This window comes from Myotis myotis, unplaced genomic scaffold, assembly GCF_014108235.1.
Source record: "Myotis myotis isolate mMyoMyo1 unplaced genomic scaffold, mMyoMyo1.p scaffold_m19_p_2, whole genome shotgun sequence".
In the NCBI taxonomy this organism is placed as follows: domain Eukaryota; kingdom Metazoa; phylum Chordata; class Mammalia; order Chiroptera; family Vespertilionidae; genus Myotis; species Myotis myotis.
In genome coordinates, this window is record NW_023416324.1 from 107,820,850 (window position 1) to 107,841,547 (window position 20,698).

Here is a 20,698-nt window from a genome sequence, read left to right on the forward strand (position 1 = left end):
CCCATCCCTGCTTAGGCAGGGATTGGAGCCACCCTGGCCTGTGGTTTTCTTTCCTTGTTTTTATTCCCTCCAAACTACTAGACTTTTCTCTAGAAAGGCAGAGGTAGTTGGTGAGGGGTGAGCCTTGTGGAGCCACAGGGAAGGCAGCCTTTCCAGGGAGACAATGAGAAAATTTTACTTTTTCTCCTTCCATAATGGAAATCGGTTGATGAGTGCCAATCTCACTGGGGTGAAATTGGGGGTGAGGGAGGTTTCTTCCAGGATGGCACCTTTGGTTGGTCCCTTTGTTTTTCTATCCTGAACAACTAGGCTTCAGAGATGTTCCTATGAAGCCATGAGGAAGGCAGGGAAGAGCACTGGAGGCTGTGGAAGAGTCCCAGATCTTTCCCAGGATGATGAAACAATAACAAGATACTCAGACTCAAAAGAGGAAGGAAAAACATCACATCCTTTATTTCCAAAGAAAATAGTCAAATGAAGCTCCATGTACACAAAGGTATTTGGAGGGAAAACATTCACAGATTTTAATTCAGTTTTACATATTTACAGCAAGATTAAGCCACCTTTTTCAACTGTGTTTTCATTTAACAATCACTTTCAATCAAGTACTATATAACAACTTTTCAAGTTAGTTCATAATTTAGGAAGGGGACAGATGATAAATCACAAACAGTGTGGGTAAAGAGGGTACTAAACAGTCTAGGGTTTCAGTCAGATTTGTGTGTGTGTGAATTATGATTACAAAACATTTGCCTGTCTGTATAATTAACATTTACTGTAATCATTACATTTTCCCATAAATTAGCAATATAAATAAACATATGGGGATCTTGAGTAAGCAACTAAAAATCAATATAAGAGACAAAATTTTGTTGCAACTATAATAACAGCATGGGTTACAGCTCGGGGAAAACTACTTTACAAATAATTTAGTCAGCACATACAGAGTGGAGAGACTGGGACATCTTGCTTGTTTAAACCACCTTTAAAACCACATGAAGGAGATTTGGGGAAAGCTGGACATGGTGAAAGTTTTTTCCTGGGCACAGTATAACATGAAGAACTGCATATGTGGATGGGAGGGGGTGTTGCATGCACTCTGGGGTCACTATCTTGTAAACTGAATCTTCTGAACTCCAATTGCCAAGATTCTGAAGAAAACATGAAATTATAAAAATGTCTCTCTCCCTCAAGCCACTCTCCTATTAATGGCAGACAAGACTTGCTGATTGCTGCTAATGAGAAGAAACACACAATGGGTCTATTTTTTTTTTTTTTTCAGAGATTGTCTTTGGAGGAACAGGAAATATTAACCATACCTTGGCTGCAACCTTACGATCCCAGGCAAGAATATTGGGATCTTGAGGGGTCCCCAGAGGAGGCTCGAGTGACCTGACTTGGACTGATTGAGTGCATGCCAGAGCTTGGAGAAGCCTACATGCCTGTGTCAGAGCCTGTGCAAAGGGCCCCTCAACATCTGCATACCTCCACAGGCCTTGGACCTGATGTCTCTGCATTACTTTTGTTTTCCCGTAAGCAGGACTTAGCCCTAAAGTTACCAGTTAGTGTGTATGTCTTTTCTTTTTTAATGAAGTTTGATTTTTATCTCTTTAGAAACGCTTTGAAACAAACAGGGCAGAGAGAGTTTGACAGAGAGGAGAACAAATCGCTGACAAAGAACCTTTTACATTTCATCAGCGTTGTTAGGACGACAAGCAAGAATGTCTCAGATAATAACTCTCACTTCAAAGATTTCTCAGCTCAATAGAAAGTGGACCATCCTTTTTATTCAGCCACAAGGACTGACACTAAAGAAGACTCCACTGTTTGATTTTTTTTCCACCATGTTTATTTTTCCCCTATTCTCTAGGGTACTTGGATAAAATAAACAACATGACAATTAAGGGAACATGGACTTCTAGCTTCCTTGCCATCTTCCCTATCTCCTTGGCCTTATACTCTTGAGCTCATGCCCAGGGCCAGCCCAGGCCTGAGAGCTACCATACATAGCACTCTAGGGAGAAGTAAGTTTGGGGAGTTACAAGAGACTTCTGGGATAGAGGGGCAGAATGGGCTGGGCTGGGGCCAGAGTGGAAATGACTGAAAGCCACAGTCTGAACTTCTCAGACTCATCCAGGGTGGCTCCCCTGCCCTGCAAGTCTCACTCAAATTCAGGTCTCCATCTTGCTCAAGATGCAGAGAGGTGCATTGCACAGAATCTAGCTTGACATGCTTACTAGTTAAGCTTGTGAGGTTGCCCTAATGTTATTTACTCCTGACCTTGGAGCCTCTTTGAGGGACAGCCAAGATGTGCGGATTCTGTGTGCTGAGTCAGGTTCTTCCTTTTCCTGAAAGCAACCCTGGCACCAAAGCACCCACCTATGTTAGAGTGCAGAGTGAGCACCTAAAACGTCAGCAAGGCAGGTCCTAAGGGGGAAGTATATATTGGAGAACGTAGTGACAGTATCAAATGGCGTAAAAGCAAAGGTCAGCGCAAATGTATCTTCATAGAGCATCTGCAATGAAGTGTGTGCTGCCTTTGAAGGGGCCGCTCCCTGAGCGCATTTCCATGGCGAGACCAACTTGGCGTGCTGATGCACCGTCAAACTCACACTTTCAACCCCAAAACTCAACTCTTTGAACAACCCGAGCTTGATTAGACCCTTCTCCTTTTCTTTCCCCTCTTAAAAACCATTTCCTCGCCTTTAGAAACTCGCCCTCTGATCACCGCAGAAAGCAGAAACAAAGAGGGCTGAGCGGCAATTCAAACGGCCTTTTTCTTCTCTCCCATTATTATCCATTTTTATTATGATCGAGAACAAGTGCCCATTCGTGTGGGTTTTGTTTACCGGAAATTAAATGAAAATGATTTAGTCTGCGTCAAACAAAAATATATACTTGTATACACAGGGGGAAAGGCCTGTTAGACGTAAATATTATGTCCTTAATGAAAAGCCTGGATGGGCTCCAGGCTTGGCCTTTCAGGATTTCAGTGCGACTTGCCCATTGCCATAGAAATCCTAACTTACCATGAAGATGCACCGTGGCGAAGAAACATTGCTTTGTGTGCGGGCCCTTTGATGTCACAGGCGCGAGATGTGGGCTCTCAGCTGCGCTGGACGAGATTACCTTAGGAGCAACGCGGTGGACATCTGTAACAAGCAAATGAAAAATTATAGGCGATTAGTGGCCTACCAAACATTGTTGTTTTTATTTTATTATTTTGGATGTGGGTGGAAGACCAATTGGGTCTAGAAACACAAGAGAAAGAACCTAGTCCAATTTGGGGATCGGAGAATTTTTAAACATTGTCAGAAGACGCAAATCTACCAGATGCCCTCTGCACGTTGGCCATGGGGCAGGTGTTTCCGGAGGGGAACAAGGTTTGCTGCCAACCCAGCCCTTGACCAGGCAGCATCTGGGCCCTCTTGTACTGGGGGGAAAGGGGGTTGTAGTCCCCCTTCCACAAGGAGAGATTCACTAAGGATGTGTTGGGAAGATTCTGGTTTTTATTAGGGGTACTTTTAGGGGACTGGAATGGATCTGTGCAAGATTCCCCCCCCCCTTCTTTTTCTTTCTTTTTTCCCCCTCTAAATCTCAACAAGGATTTCTGGGAAACCCTATTCTAAGGATGTTAGACTGCAAAATAGGCCCCAATTCCCCCCCACACCCCCTTGGAAACAGTTGCAAAGACTTTCCCTTCCCCTGCCACCAGCATCTGGTTCTCTTTCTGGGGACTTAGTACCCAGCACATAAAATACACATTCGGCCCTGGTTGGTTAACTCAGTTGGTTGGAACATCATCCTGATGCAACAGGTTATGGGTTTGATCCCCAGTCAGGGCACATATAGGAGTCAACCAATGAATGCATAAATAAGTGGAACAACATATTGATGTTTCTCTCTCTCTCTCTCTCTCTCTCTCTCTCTCTCTCTCTCTCTCTCTAATAAATAAATAATACGCATTCAATCTAAACCCATTTGGGTATTTGCGTTTAAAACATTTGTTATTGCAGTGCATCTTTTGTCCCCTTCTTCACCTTAAAAAAAAAATCAACATTGTCCGATTTTTGAAAGATCATCACAGAATTGACTGGATTTATATAGACACTGTGGCCTAGGTCGGATACCTATCTAGTGGAGACCTAGGCTCAGTGACATCATTGACTCTCTGCACTCCTAGTTCCAAGCAGCCACAAGATTCCATAAGCCAAGGCTAGACAAGGGTAGGAGGTAGAAGGAGAGGATGATTGGTCTGGGGAGACCTCAGAGCACTGAATCCTAAAGCCCTGAATTTCCCATTGTTTCTACTCACCCCCTATCCCAAGTATATGATGTATATACGAAGCAGACTAGCAGACAGATGTGTCTGTGTGCTTGGGTCAGTTCGCAGGGGAAAGGCATGTGAGTCCCAGCAGTGGTGCTGAAACTCTCTTATCTCTTTTATAGAAGTGCTGGAAAATTTTGGGATCTGGAACTTGTGTACTTTTGTTTCAAAAGACAGCTGTAAAGTGAAATTGTAAGGAAGCAAAAGAGGAAGGAAATAGGAGGTAAGATATAAGTGATCTGAACTTTGGTGGAGACTGCAACTGGGAACTGAGAAAGGAGTGGGCCCTGGCAATACAAGTGGCCCAATCCTGAAGGAAAATATTTCCCATTATCTGAACCTCGGGAAGACTTTGTGGTCTTAGTTTTGTCACCTGAAGTTGCCAAGATTGCACATAAATTCATATATATATATATATATATACACATATATGTATATATATATATATACACATATATGTATATATATATATATATATATATGTATATATATATATATATCTTTTGTCCATCTGTTTATCTACCTTCTTTACCCCAACACTGGTTTCATGCTACCAGGTCATGAAGGTGTCTGTGTGGATGTGTGTGTGTGTGTGGGGGGGGGGGGTGTTACTGTAGAATAAATGAGTAACATATTTACATTCTGTCAGCATATTCAATGACCTCTAACAACCATTAGTAGTGAATTTCCTTCCTTCCTTCCTTCCTTCCTTCCTTCCTTCCTTCCTTCCTGCCTTCCTGCCTTCCTGCCATCCCTCTTTCCCTCCTTCCCTTCTTGCTTCTTCACCTTCTCTTCAAGCCTCAAGAACCGGATCTACAGGAGCAGTCATTGCACACGAGCAGCAACCGCAGCAGTAGCCCTAATACCACAGGCAGAGGCGGCAAGCGGCAGGGCCAGGTGCTGGCGCCGGACTTGGCGCGGCGGTAACAGTTATAACCCGGCCAGTGCCTTGACACACATACCATTCTCTCAATTCGAGGCCACGCGCCACTACTGCCGCCGAGGAGGCCACCAGGGGCTCGCGGCCGAAGTTCGATGAAAGCGAAAGCGACACAACGGCAGACTGCGTGGCAGAGATGTAGCCAGAGCTAAGAGGCTGCGGTGAGCGCCCGTGCACCTTCATGTGCTTACGCAGCGAGCTGGGGTGCGTGTAGCACTTGTCGCAGCCGCGTACTTTGCACGTGTATGGCTTGTCGCTCGTGTGCACGTGCGAGTGCTTCTTGCGGTCGCTGCTGTTGGCGAAGCGTCGCTCGCAACCCTCGAACTCGCACCTGAAGGGCTTCTCCCCTGATGGAGGCAATGCAGAGACATTAGTGCATGTGACCCGAGCCTGGCTCGGCCTCAAACCTCCCTAAATTTCTTTTCCATTATTTGGAAAAGAACCCGTAAAGATTTCAGAAACTTTCGTGCACGGCCCCTTAGGGCTGGTACCTTCTTCCCGGGTCGGAATGCGCCCGCTAAGCTGCCTCCTACAGACCTCCCCCCCGCCCCCCTCTCCTGCCTAAGCCTGGGGGAGAGGACGGAGGAGGAGCGACAAAGAACCCATCTTAGTTGAGTTTCCATCCTGGAAAATCCTGATCTACTCCGATTGTTTTCCTCCAAATTTTCTCCATTCGGAGCCAGAAGCTCCTCTGCCCAGAAAACAGAGTTGACCGAGGAGGTTTTTTCTGCTCAATTTACAACTGCTGTTCCAGCCAAAGTTCCCCGCTCAGAGGACCATCCCGCACACACTCCATCCTGGCCCAAACTATTTCCTAAAGGAGGTTTAGTGTAAATGTCAAGGCGATGGGATAATTTTAAGAGTGCGCACCCGATGCACATGACAAGTGCGCAGTGTGGATTCGTGCCGTAGGAAAAGGTATTCTAAGCAATGATTCACTTCAGAGGCTATTTTTACAGGAAATGGGAATTTCCTCCCCCTTCCCTTCGATCCTGACGGCAAACGTTTAACGGTTCTCAACCTGTGGGTCGCGACCATCGAAAAACACATATAGCATATCAGATATTTACATTACGATTCATAACAGTAGCAAAATTACAGTTATGAAGTAGCAATGAAAATAATTTTATGGTTGGGGGTCACCACAACATGAGGAACTGTATTAAAGGGTCGCGGCATTAGGAAGGTGGAGAACCACTGGTTTAGCAGCATTCTTCAAATCTTGCCTAAACTGCTCAGGATCCCCCCCACCTAAGAGCGCCGTCAATACTACTGTATTACGCTGTTCCTAAGGTTTCCGGGAGACGCTGCCGCGGGCAGCCAGCTCTTCCAGTCCCAATTGGCTGTGTGGTCAACTGACCCTTCCCAGACCACCACGCCCGGGATTTGGGCCTAGCAGACCTGAGGTGAAAGGCCCGTGCGTCAGGATCTGCCCGGGCCCAGTGGGATCCGCAGCCTATCTCGCAATCGAACCCTTGAACGTGGAGGCTTCGGTGTGAGCGCAGCTGCTGCGGTCACTACAGGTCCGTTCCCGCGAACCGAAGGCCAGCGGGCAGAGGGGGTAGACCCGCAAGAGACTCGGCTTCCTGGTGCGATGCCCTGTAGAGCCGCCGGAAGGCGCGAGTGCGTATTAGGTTGGAAATACTGGCCGAAGACCGAGCTCCAGTCTGGGAGCTCACCGTCGGCTGGATTCGCTGGCCTGTTGGGGAGGAAAGAACCCTAAGAAGCCGGAAGCCCAAGTTCCTGCGGAGCTGCAGGCGCTGCGGGAAGGAGGCGAGAAAGTGTACTATAGACACTTTAAATAATTGGATGCCGCCATGCTCCATGGATAGAGGGAACCGCTCCCAAGCTTCTGGTTGAGAAGAAAGAGGTGCACGGCTGCAGGACTGTTGCCTTTGAGGTCGCTTCTCCCGTGACTCCCAGGAAAGACCGAGAGCTTTGGGGTCAGGTTTAAACAAAGCACCTATTCTCCATCTTCACCCAGGCTCACGCTGAGCCAGAGGTTTGCGCACCACCCTCGCCTCAGGGCGGCAGAGGTTTGTAAACCCAGAGCTTGGTCCCCGCCCGGCCGTTGCGCCCTTCCCCTGAAGGACTATTGCAAGTACAATATAACAGTGAACGGTGCTAGAATCTGCTATTTCTCGGGACATCGGTACCGTTTTATAAAAATGAATAAAGAGACATGCAAAATGAATCAGTGCCCTTATTTGCCCCTCGTTTTCTTCCCTGTAATCCCTGTATTTGCCAAACTAAAACTTTTCATTTTCTCCCCCGACGCCCCCCAAAAAATATCTAACAAGAACCATGCAATTTAGGACCCTCAAAAGGAAACAAGACTTGCTGAGAAAACAGAGGAGGTGTGGAATGTAAGCTTGATCCCCCCCCCCCCCACACACACACACACTTATCCCATTTTGTGAGCACCTCCTTGGACATTCACGTAAAACAGAAACAATGATTTCGTCCCAGACGAGGAGCAGAGGCGGATAAAAGCAGGACACTGAAGGTGATACGGGCCTGGAAGTTCCGAGGCCGCTGGTAGGTCAAGAGAAGCGGCGCCCTCGCGCCCGCAGGCCGCATACCCTCTCGGCCTCACCGCGGTTGTTGGAGCCGCCCTGGTTTCCCCGTCTAACACTACCCTCCACCCCCCACTACCACCCACCGCCTCCCTCCCACCGTGTCTGGGCTCTGAACCCTGAGAGGGTGGATGTGGAGAGGCAGAGTTGTTCCAGAGCCTTGTAGTCCTTCCCGAGAAGCGGGTCCTGGGGCTGAGTGAAAGGCCCGGAGTTTCCTCCCAGAAGCTCGACTACCAAGAGAGGCCCCTTCTCCAGCCCCGCGCCAGGCCCGCCAGACCAAGTTTGGCAGCGGCAGGGCGGCGCGCTAACGCCATTTTCTCGCACTTGTAGCTGTGCGGGGCTGTCCGAGCGTCTCCGCCCGGGCGCAGTCTCTACCTCAGACCTCAGACCTCAGACCTCAGCCCTGCTTCTCCCTGCCCACCGCCTGGGAAGGCGGGGCGAGTCCGCGGCACAGGGGTCCGGGGAAGGGCGCCAGGCGGCGGCGACCGGCCGGAGCGCGGCGGCTCGACTGCGTTTCCCTCGCGGCGGCACCTTTGTTCCGGGACTGCGCGGACCGCCACAAAGTGAAACCTTTCTGCTTGGGCCCCGGGCAGCCGCATCCGAGGCCAGGCCTGGGATTCAGATCCGGACGAATTTTAACTCCGGAAAAATAATCATTCGCCGCTTCCGGGACTCGAGAAAATGAAACGCCATTAATATTTGAAAAGGCAATTATTTTCCTGTTGAACTGTCTTCATGAATAATTTGTCGTGAGGTCTATTGCCATTTGAGAAACATTTTGTTGCCCCCCCCCCCCCGTCTTTTCATTGCTTAGGAGGGGGCGAGAGAAACGGTGGACCAGGCCCTGCAGGTTTTTTTTAACCCCAGCGGTAATGAATCGGGACTGCCAGCGCAAAGGACGCACTTAGAATTTGGTCCCGGATAGAAAAAAACCTGAGCCAGCCCGGGCGCACAGAATTTGCTTCTCGGCTGTAGGTCGATTAAACTAAGAATTTAAACCATTTTCTGCTTCACGGCCTTCAAACAGTAAGCCGGCAGAGTGTGTTTGTTTAGAACTCCCCTGTCATTAAAAATCAGTTCCTCCTCTGGCTCAGGACTGCGTGTCTACCTTTGCGGTGTGGACCGCCAGCTTCTGGAGTAGCCAGCCTGGGCGGTGAACAGTACCTCACTTCTTTCTGCCTCACACCGGGATGAAACTCTGATGGGGAGGAGGCATCCTGGAAAAAACTCCAGAAAACCATACGTTTCCAGACGTGCTCCAGAAATAAAGTAGGAAACTAAAAGTGGACTTTGGTGGTCTGGCCTCCGCCTGTGCCATTGTCCTGGCCCGGACCTTCTTCAAGATTGCAGGGTTTGCCAGAGAAGGCGGGATTTAGCAAGACTCGTTCTCGGGCATTGGCAACCAGCCTGGAAGAGTTCTTTGACTCTAATAATTGCCGCTGTTTCCACCAATAATAGAGGTGAGTAAAACAGAGAGCCAGGGAGTAGGAGAAGTGGAGCACCAAGGTGGAACTTATTTCATACCCTGGTTCTGGCCACTGGTCCAGTTCTTTCTGCCCCCTCCCCCCAGGAAACAAACAAACAAACACAAAAACAAACAGGAGAGGGGAAATGTTGATTTCTTAAACTAGGAGGGTGAGCAAGAAAACCCTGGCTAACTGGAGTATAAACATGACTGCTAAACTAATTAATGTAACTTTACGGGCTGTTCTGGAAAGTGTGAAAACTTTCTCCTTGCAATTGCACTAATTAGAGATGCTCCTGGCCAGAGAAGTTCAACTTTGCAGGCTCTTGCCCTGGTTCCTTTCCTGTCTGTTAACTAGAACTGACAGATGTGGTTGACACATGTCCCCATTTCACTTAACAGCTTGGTAAATGACATTTAAGGCAGATGAGTCTCCTTGGATCTCTGCTAAAGCAGAAGAGAGGTTTGTCAATTGTCCCAAGTGTTCAGTTATCAAGGCTCCAAAAGTTAGCCTAGAGACCCCAAATCCTAAAGAAGTAGCCAAGGGCCTGATGACCCCTCAGTTCAGGTGGTGGTCAGGTTGTAAGGCTGGAAGAGTGTTGGCAAAAAAAACCTGGGAAAAATTAAATTATTCCTATATATTTAAGATAGAAAAACAATATGATTTAAATACCTTAAAATCAAACTAAATGGGCAGGGAGCACACATTCACACACTCAGAGACCCAAACACCTTCACCCTTGCCTCCCAGAGCAAAAGTCCCTTATTGTCTTCCCCACACTCAGTCTTGGGAACTTCTGTGACTCTAATAGAAGAGCATAATTAATATTTTATGGGCTTGGCTCATGGAAACACCAAATACCACCCCCCTCCCCCCCACACACACACACACTCCCAGGATGGACCTTGAGGAAATCCAGCCTGAGGGCCCGGAAGAGGCCCCCTATTTCCCCAGAGGATCTAAACGAGGTAGTGCTGAATACTGACCTGTGTGAGTTCTTTTGTGTATTTTGAGATTTTCTGATCTAGCAAAGACCTTCCCACACCCTGAGAAAGGACAGGGGAAGGGCTTCTCGCCTGTATGAACGCGGATGTGATTTACAAGTTTGTATTTGGCTTTAAAGGGCTTGCCCTGGCGCGGACACTCTTCCCAGAAGCAGATGTGGTTGGCCTGTTCTGGGCCGCCGACGTGCTCCACAGTGACATGCGTGACCAGCTCGTGCATTGTGCTGAAAGTTTTGGAGCAGAGTTGCGGGAGCTCGGGGCCATCAACCGCCAGCCACTTGCAGATGAGCTCCTGTTTGATGGGCTGGCGCATGTAACGGAAGAAGGCACCGGGACCCTGTGGCAGAGCGAGGTTCACGGTCAGGTTCATGCTCCCATAGCCATGCAGGGCCCCGGCAGCTGCTAGGGCGTTGCTGTGGGCCACTGGTCCTGGCGAGAAGGCTTCAGGGCGCGCGTTCATTTCTCTGGGGAGCCCCAGTCGCAGGAGTCCGTTCAAAGTGCCACTGGCGGAGGCCTCGGGAGGCTGTTTGTGAAGGCCAGGGAACACCGAGGAGTTGGATGCAGCAATGAGCTGGGGGTCATGATGTCCGGAGCTACTACCTGTTGTCAAGACAAATAGCGAGCGTGAGAACAGGTGGCATTAGCTGAGCGTTCCACCTGGCTGGGGTGGGTGAGGGGGACATCTAGCCCAGCCTCACTACAGCCTCTGTCTTCAGAGCCCAGACCTGGAGCCAGACAGCGGCGGCAGCAAACCCAATAGGCCACGCGAGGTCCAGTGCCTCCGCCGCCGAGGTCAGGCTGGGCGGCTGTTGGGTAGAGCCCCCAACCACTCCAAGAGCTTTAGATGGATGGTGGCGGCTCGGCTGGTGGAAGGGGTAGTGGGACACTCAATGCTGAGTCTGTGGGCAGTTGGGAGCCCCTAGGCTCTGCTCCAGAGAAGTCCGACCTGCTCCCCAAGTACGCTTTGGCGGCCAACAACCCCACCCTGCGGGGGATTGGGGATAAGGGCAGTGGGGATGTTGTAGGTGGTGAGGGTGCTACTGAAGCGCCCGGCCATATGCACTAATTTCAGCGCCCAGGTCCGCTGGGAGTGGGCGGCCTGCATCCAGACTCAGAGTCCCCAGAGTTGCCAGAGTCTAGCCACTCAGGCCACTGTCACCTGACAGTGTGGAGGGGAAAAAAAGAACCACAAAACAACTTCTGAAGAGGTTTTTTTTCTTTCCCTTTAAGTTTTGGATTGTTACTTTACTCCTCCCCTACTGCCCCCCCCCTCCCTCCCCATCTTTAAAGCCTACTTGAAACCCGCACGCTACAGAGGCGGCAGCAGAGCGCGTGAGGAAGTGAATAGAGATTGGGGCCCGTCCGGGCTCTCGGAGAGGAACAATCGCCTAGGTCTCCCATTGGCCCGCCCTGGTGCCCGATGTCAGAGATGACAGGTCTCTCTGCTCTCGGACACACACACACACACACACACACACACACACACACACGCACAACTGCTCCAGCTCCTCCTCTCCCCGCCCCTCCCCTGCCCCTCCCCGCCCCTCCCCTCGCCCCCTATCAGCTCCCAATTCTGCTCCTGCACTCTGACCCAGGCACGGATTCTCTCCTCCTGAGCCTCCCCCTTATCTCCCAAAAGCTGGATAGATATGCTCTTGAAAGTGAGCGGAGCTCGGTAATACCGCTGTTCTCCACGACTTTGGGGACAGGTATTGCCTTGCACATGTCCTCGGAGCAGACCTACTGTACCCAATCTTGCCAGGACTGATAGGCAGCACCTGGACAGCTTCAGCGGTTTGTCTCAGGAGCCATGTGAAAACGAAGGCGGGATCTAGGGAGGAAAGATGACTGCAGGCCAGACGGCCTGGAGCAAAAGAATACCTAGGCTAGCAGTCCTGGAGCCTAATTTTATTTTCTTGATTTCTCCGAAATTCATTCTCTCTCTCTCTCATTTCTCCCAAGCCCAGACCACACTATGCCTTCCAACATGTATCCTTCCTTCTCCCCTCCCTTGCTCTCTTCTTCCCACTTAACCTTGGCGGTCCCCCCTCCAGTGCCTAGGGCTCTCACAGACTGGTGAAACCCAGAATCCAGTCCTGGCCAGAGCCAGGAGTGAGCAGGAGGAGCTGATGACCTGGAGAGGCTGACTTCAGACCCACACAGTCCTCCTGAGAGGGGCTAAGGAACTTCTCAGCCATAAATCACAGCACCCCTCAGGTGGACTGGCCAAAGAAAAAAGGGTAGCATGGCAAAAAGGAACATTTCCCCACTCTTCCATTTCCTTACTCTCTTAGGTCTCCCTCCTTGAGCTCTGTAGACCCTGACGCCAAATGGAGCCTTTGAAAAAGGATAGATTTAGGGATCAATTCCACTCTCAGCTCCCACCACTTGTTGCCTGTTGCCAGAGTCACTGCCTCCTTCCTCGCTTGTCTTTAGGGTTCTGATAAGAGTAGAAGCCATGTTAAGAGTAGAGGTTAGGCTGTGAAAGGACTGTGGCTTCCTGGCCTTTGGGTTATACAGTCTTGGGGTGGGGGTGTGAGGTGGAAAAAAAAACACCCTTCAGGTCTGGGCAAAGGGGTTGAGGGTATCCTTTGTTTGTGTCAACCCACTAGTTAGGATGAGCTACATCACCTGGCGATGTAATGGTCAGCTGGCTTCTACCCCTGACTTGGTCTCCAGCCAAAAATGCCAGCCTAAGTACTTGGGCTTCTCTGGTAGCCATAGAAAGCACCCAAACGCTGAGAAAAGGGTTTTTTTAAGAGATGTTTTAAAGATTGGGTAAAAATTCCCATACCTGTAGCAGAGGTGAGAAGTTTGGACAGATTACTATGAACTCTGATGAAGGTTTTTTGAGTTGTCTCACCCATTTCCAGCAGCAAGAACCATTATACATTCCCTGGTCAGTATAAATAAGGATTTCTTTTAAATTTTAAAAATAATTTACTCATTTATAATGGTTAGCAGGTTCTTTGAGACTTTCTTCATTCCTGCTCTGGGTGCATTTTATTTAGTGATTAGCTTCCACAACAATTTCCCCTGACTTTGGCAAGTGCTGGTCTTTCTGCTCCTCCAGCTGGTAGAGCTTAAGCAGCACAACCAATAGGTGCTATGGTTAGCATTGAAAAAAAAAAAAAATTGGCTGGGCTTGGCATGGCTCAATGGTTAAGCATTGACCTGTGAACTAGGAGGTCACAGTTCCATTTTTGGTCAGGGCACATGACCTGGTTGCAGGCTCAATCCCCAGTGTGGGGCATGTAAGAGACAGCCAAATAATGATTCCCTCTCATCTTTGATGTTTCTATCTTTCTCCCTCACCCTTCCTCTCTGAAATCAATATATATATATATATATATATATATATATATATATATATATATATATTAAAAAGTTGAAGGAGAGCATTTGACAGCCTAACCTTGTTTGCTCTGGAAACCAAGGGCTTCCACAGCAGTGTTGAGACTAGGCTTTGAGGATTTGTCTTCTTTCTTGGCTTTCATGCTCTCCAACACTCCCACTTTCTTGGGCTTATCCCTCTTCCTAAAGGCACCTCCTCTGGTCTCCCATCCTGTTTTCCCTTCCTCTAAGCCTGGTCAGGAAAGATCTCTGTCTCTAGCCATAGTATTGAGGTATTTCAGTCTCTGTGAGTGATTTTAAGGCTCCTCTGGGTGCAGGTGTCTGTTGAGTGATGCAGCTTACTAGGCAAGTCTGGGCTGAACCCAAGTAGGGCTCAGAAAATAACAAACACCAAAACCAAAAACCCAAAGGTGTGTGTTCCTCCCTAGGATCATTAGCTGTTTCTCCTAGGCATCCTTCAACACAGAACTTAGTCACCTCCTCTGGTAGCATTCAGACCTAAGTGCAGGGCACTTTTGCAGTAGTTCAGCAATTAAAACGTTTTCTTTCCCACCTGATCATAGGTCATCTACAATCTACTGTTCAGGATGTTTGTCAAACTCATCATTCACTTTGACTTCCATTAAAACTCTGATTTGCACAAAAATGTATCTCTTAATATACACATGGTGATACCACCTGTATCAAAAGCATTGAGTAATTGTGCAGAGCAAGGGTATTTAAGTTGTTTTAGGCTTTGAAAACTATTGGAACCCTTTTGAACTAGTGAATTCTAATAGTACTGTGTGTGTTGCCCATGCTTGTAAAGAAGAAAATGATAACTTTCCATTAGAAGGTGGTGAAAATAAAGATTCTTTTTTTCCCCATCCATATTTGCAGACTACTTGAATTCTACGGATTGACTCCATGGACTCTAGGGATAAGCAGAGGTTTTATACACACTCTCTCTTACTAACTTTACCTTGAAAAGCTTTGAACATGTGTATGACTTTTTGTGCCAACAGCAAAAGGGCAGATTTATCTGATTCAGTCAAATTCACTGACAGTTACCTGGCCCTGTGGAGCTCCCTCCCATATGCAGCCTTCTCTTGAAGCACTGAAAACATCTGGACATTTCCCCGAGAGACAGAGGTAGGTAGAAAAAATTGATTTCACCCACTAATATTTATAAACAGGAAATTTGGGGCAATTACATAAGGGTCTTCAAGGCTTATCTCTGAAGTTAGCAACAAAGTTGTATCCAGCTAATCACAAAAGACAGGTGGGACGCAAATGTAAGCAGGCATATTTTAGTTTTCAGAAACATTCCTTTGGGTCTTCTAGTGCCCAGGTAGCAAGTAGTTCAGGTATCATTAATTTTTGATTGGGCAGGCTGAGGAGTAGTATCCCCCTCAGTCATGATCAGAATTTTTTTTTCAGAACTTTATCTCACCATACTTGTTTCCAATACCAAATGCATAGCTGGAATATTCTTTTCCTAACCATTCTGCAGTTTATAACATTACTGATTCCACTTTCCTGCTTCATTTGCAGGAAAAAAAGACATATTTTAGAGTCCAGAGATCTTTCAGTAGTGGTCAGAGAAGCTCTGGAGGCCTTCATGGGAGACTGTTTGGAGCACAAAAGACCGTAAACATTCCTCCAATGCCCAGAATCATGCCCTATATACCCTTGTTTATCTAAGCCAAACCAATGCAATAGCATAAACTAAACTGATGTTCTAATCCTACTGTATAGAAATATGACATTTGATGATGCTATCATCTGCCAGAGCTCCTCACATCATTGGCTCAAATGGGAAAATGTCTGATCTCTCTCCCTCGGGAAAGAAAGAAATCAGGAAAATTTCAGATGCATAACTGGGCTATTTTCCAATTTTGCTCTTTAAAACAATGTTAAATGATGATTATCCAGCAGTATCCTAGGAGCCAAGGGCCACTGCACAGAGCCTGGGTAAGCATAAGCCTTGTTGCCTGGATGTTCTGCATCTAAATCTGCAGTCATCTGTTCAATCTTTTCTTCTTCACTTCTGACCAGGTTACCAACCCAAACTAGGGACAAATCTCTTCAGATCCTAGTCAAAGACAGACTTGAGGATTCCTGCAGTGAGAGATTGTCTCTGTTCTTATGGGAAAATAATTAAATAACTTAAGCCCCAGGAGGCCACCATATGTCCAGGTCCAAATTGTACAAAGGAGATGAGATCTATGAGGATTTTAGAGACATTCCTCCCCTTTGCTATGCCAGTTCAGGCTTTAGTCATTATTAATGGAACTAAGTATGAAAGAAAATACACTTGGATAGAATTTAATTTTCAAACAATGGTTCTGCAAAACATCTTTCAACAAAAGATTAAGAAACATGGCTAAAGGATTTTTCAGAACAGCACTGAAAAACTAAAACAATAGAATTTACATAATAACCACACCTCCCTTGAGAATTCTGTCATCAAATCATCCCAAAATAATAGAAGATAACCATTTCCTGAGTCATTTAACTTTTGTTAAGAAGGTTGCTTTTTCTACCAATAACAACAAATAAACACCTTGGAGGCAACCATCAGCTAGTGGTGTAGTTAAAATGAGGAAAACTGGATGCTTGGAAGGGGAAACACCCAACCCTAAATCATATGCTTATTCTAAATGGAATATTATATTAAATTCTTTACAATGAAGGTATTCCTGTCTGAGCAGCTGTCAGTCACTCTCTGTTCAGACACCACATTGTAGGAAGATCATCACCACCACATTGCAGAAGGCTGGTGTCTCTGGTAAAGATGATGCAAATCATGTAAACCCCATCACCAAGATCAAAGTATGCTTCTTTCATGGAAGCCAATACATGTCAAACCTCATTCCAATCAAATCATCTGGAAATGAATTCAAGATGAATATGTCATAGACTAATGTGACAGTGAAACTGCAGGTCAGGGGTGGTTATTTCAATGAGAGTGTCATCAAATATTAATTCTAGAACATCCAGATGAGTAGGCTTTGAGGGAGATTAGTCAGCTGCTGGTGGGACATTGAGTTGCTGATTTGTGTGCAAATTTATTAAACACCAAGGTGTTGTTCTAAGTTTCACTTGAACTCCTCAAGACATATCTCCAAACTCACAACCAACATAAGCAAAAGACAAAACAAAATTTCCTACTTAGAAGAGAAATAACTTCAGCAAACCAAAGGGGATTTTAACTTACTCAACTCTTTCAGAGCCGTTTGGTAAAGTCGCAATCGTTTCCTCATCCCCAATGATGTCTTATATCTATCTCATTTCCTGACTTTTAGCCTGTTGGGGGTAAAAAGAGAAACAGTTACTGGTTATAAATATGTATAAAAATATTTGTATGCAATGGTCTTGTAGCCCGCATGTGTGAGTGAAAAAAAAAAAAAAGTGTGGATCTGAAAAGTCTTTCAGTCTTTCTTTGACCATTTTCAAATTTGGCAATGAAAATAAAAGAACTCTGCTGGGAACTTCCTGTATTTATTGCAAAACAACATATCCTTAAAGATAAAAAGTATTAAAATCATCATTCCCCAACAAGTTGTGTTTTGTTTTGTTTTTTATTTTAAACTCATGTTATTCTGTCTTGCAGGTAGAAGTAAGCACTCAATTCAGTCAGTCAGTGTTCAAACATCTCTAACTTTTAGAATTTGAATTTATTGTATGAGAAGCTGCCATTATCTTCTTTAAGTGTACTAGTTGAGTTTAGTAAAATGGAATGGGGAGAGCTGGGACATTAGCAGATTAAAAATTGAGTTGTAACTCTTGTAACTGGGAGGAGAGAAATTATTTTGCAAATTTCTAGATCCTGTTCTGTTCTGCTGGTGTGGAATCTCTCACATGGCTTTTTCCCCCAGGCCCCTTTGGAAGCCATTACTGGTTGACTTTTCAAAGTTAATATAAAATTTCCCAGATTTGGAGAGTGGGTCTCATTTCTGTCATCTGGTCCTGATTGTCCCACTTCTTATTTAAGAAAGTCAGAAACAGTCCTAGCTGGTTTGACTCAGTGGATAGAGCATTGGGCCTGCGGACTGAAGGGTCCCAGGTTTGATTCAGGTCAAGGGCACATGCCCTGATTGCGGGCTAGATCCCCAGTAGGGGCATGCAGGAGGCAGCCAATGAATGATTCTCATCATTGATGTTTCTATCTCTCTCTCTCCCTCTCCCTTCCTCTCTGAAATCAATAAAAATATATTTTAAAAATGATAATAATAATAATAAAGTCAGAAACAACCTGCTCCCCATAACCCCCACAAGATATTTGCATATCAGATTCACTTTGTGGATAGAATCAGTAAGCCATTGGCCATCTTAAAGCCTGAAATCCACCCTGGGGACTTCTGCATCTGTCAGGGAAGGAAAGGCAGTGGAGCAGCCAAACAGAGGCAATCCACCCAACCCCAGCCCTCAATTTGGACTAGAAAGACAAATAGTCATTGTAAAGGTCTCAGGCTGGACAAACACAACAAGCCCTCTATCAATGAGGAAGTCTGCTTGTCTTAACACTCCAGTCCACAGAACAAGCGGTTGTTTAAGTTGAACTGCAGGCCAAATCCAAGTGGGGCTTTGCTATCTCAAAGGCTTTCCAGTTCTCTATGTTCAAAGATCTCTTTCTTTCTCCCTCAACCCCCAATTGGGACTTAAATTAGCTTGGGTGTTTTCACCCTTCCCTCTCCCTTCTTTTCTAGGTTCAAGCCTGAGAGGTGTGTGTGTGTGTGTGGGGGGGGGGGGGTAGACTCACCATTTCTCAGAGGATTTTATTTATTTTCAGTTTTTTTAAAAAAATATATTTTATTGATTTTTTTACAGAGAGGAAGGGAGAGAGACAGAGAGTTAGAAACATCGATGAGAGAGAAACATCGATCAGCTGCCTCCTGCACATCCCCCACTGGGGAAGTGCCTGCAACCCAGGTACATGCCCCTGACCGGAATCGAACCCGGGACCCCTCAGTCCGCAGGCCGACGCTCCATCCACTGAGCCAAACCGGCTTTGGCTATTTTCAGTTTTTCCTAACCAAAAGGCATCCATCTCCAAAGGTAATAAACATAAATCAGAAAAGAAAGCAGACCCAACTTTGCATTCCTACAGAAGGGTGGCATGCTGGATGACTTTAAAATTTCTTCATGGCAGGATATCTGGCATGAGAAAAGTCCTGGTTGGTTGGAACTAATAGAATTTACTTTTTTGCTTCTGAAGAAAATGAGTGTGAATTTCCCTAGAGAACTCTGTTCACCCACAAAGCTGCCCAAGCCCTCCATTTAAGAGGCCTAGGCCACTTCCACTCCCAGGACTTGGCAGTCTTTTGTATGTTACAAACCCACAGGCATGCAAACAATTGCTGCAGAGGCTGGACTTCAGGCAGGCAACTGGGACCTTAAGCTGCTCTCTGTGGCAGCTCCATCACCAGCCAGTGCAGGAAACAAAAGTAAATATCTTCTTTGGTTCAAACTCTGACCCCACTTAGCAAGCTAGTCATCTTATTAAAAGAGGGGTGAGAGAAATGAGGAGCAGTTCGTGGGCCCCTGGACCTGAGATCTCCACCAATCCAAGGATTTAAAAGCCCTGAAAATGCTAGATTTGATTTCCTCCCGAATGATTGCTCTTGACTCCTCTTCTCACACTGGCCCTGAACAATGAATCACCAGTCAGGAGCACAATCTGGAGACTTATTGAAGTCTGCCTGCATTTCCACACCCTGTGAAGAGGGGCCAGGAAACCCTAGTTAGTTAATTGTGCTGGGGGAGAGCCAAGAAAGTAGGTTGGGGGAGGGGGAAGGGGTTACATGCAAAGGGTACCATTTTGTGGGTTCACCCTAGCGTCTGTGGTCCTATTCAAGGTCAGAGGTCATCTGCAGTCTGATTCCCAAACTAGGGCCTCTAGTCCCCAAGACTTCAACACTGCTCCACACTGCTTAACCTGCAGACTTTCCTAAGAAGGTATGCCAGCCCGACCGCCACAGCTCAGCCAGCGTGGGTGCAGAGCAGGGACCCTATAGGCTGCCTCAGAGCTCCAAATCCAAAACCCCTCTCCACAAGGGCCTGCTGTTGTCAGCTGCACCAGGCACCTCCCTAGCTCCCCTCCACTGGATCCTTGCATACCAGGAAGTTGGGATGAGAGTCTGGGTTGTGCCTTTTTTCATTCTTCTGTTCCCTAGAGGGAAGAGCTGGGCTTTCCCCAGCTCATGGCTGAAGGCTGGTGACATTCTTGTGTCCACCTTAGAATTTGCATTAGTAAGTCCCTTGAAGGATATTTAACTTTGCCTTTGAACCACCCCTTACCCCTAAATCAGCCTGTGGCTAGATGGAGGAAAGAAAAGTGGTGCCTTTCTGTGGGTTGCTGAGCCGCCAATGCTGTCGGAAATTTTCTCCCCAAGGGGGGAGAGGTATGACCTTGAAATCCAAAGGTGTCTTCCTGCAGATGGTGCCAGCCTTCCAACTCCGTTTCTCCTTTCCTAAGACCTCACTAGATCCCAGGTGTCCTCATGGTCAAGGCTTTGAGGCAGTCCTACTTTCTTTCACTGTCCCACGCCGTTCCACTTCTCTTGTCCTAATTTACAGTGTCCCTAGATGTTTAGTGTAGTGCCCAGAATCCTAGGTGGCTGCAGCCTGTTCCCCAGAGAGCTAGTCCTAGCCCTCGTATGCATCTGAGAGAAAAAAAGCCAAGTCCCAAATCCATGGCAGGCAGCGCCGCGCAGAGAGTGGATCTCAGCGGTCAGCGTCCTGAGGCAGGACCAGGACGCGCGTGAGAGCAGTGAACCAGCCCCGGGGCTGACCCAGCCAGCATCCGCATCCGCCGTCAGGCTGGGGCGGAGAAATTCCATCATCTTGCTGCCAGCCAGGATAACTTGGCTCCTTGACCCTGGGAAGGAGCAGCGGAGTCCCTCCGGCAATCCTCCTGGGGGCAAAGCAGAGAAGCTGCTTGCAGGAGTCCCTTCCCAGCTCACTCCTCGAGAGGGAAGTTCAGGGCCACGACTCCCCATCCTGTGCCCACCTGGACACCCAGGCAATTTACAAGGAGAGAGGTAGGG

General features: G+C 47.2%; 1 protein-coding gene across 1 annotated transcript; it reads right to left on the bottom strand.

The window, feature by feature from the left end:
- Window positions 1-512: 512 nt before the first annotated feature.
- ZIC4 (Zic family member 4) lies at window positions 513-18,770 on the bottom strand. The gene is given in 6 exon segments (XM_036350889.1): window positions 513-3,152; window positions 5,290-5,614; window positions 10,296-10,913; window positions 16,867-16,943; window positions 18,635-18,719; window positions 18,722-18,770. Coding segments are annotated over 6 exon segments (1,155 nt in total). The 3' UTR covers window positions 513-3,151.
- Between the last annotated feature and the right edge of the window lie 1,928 nt (window positions 18,771-20,698).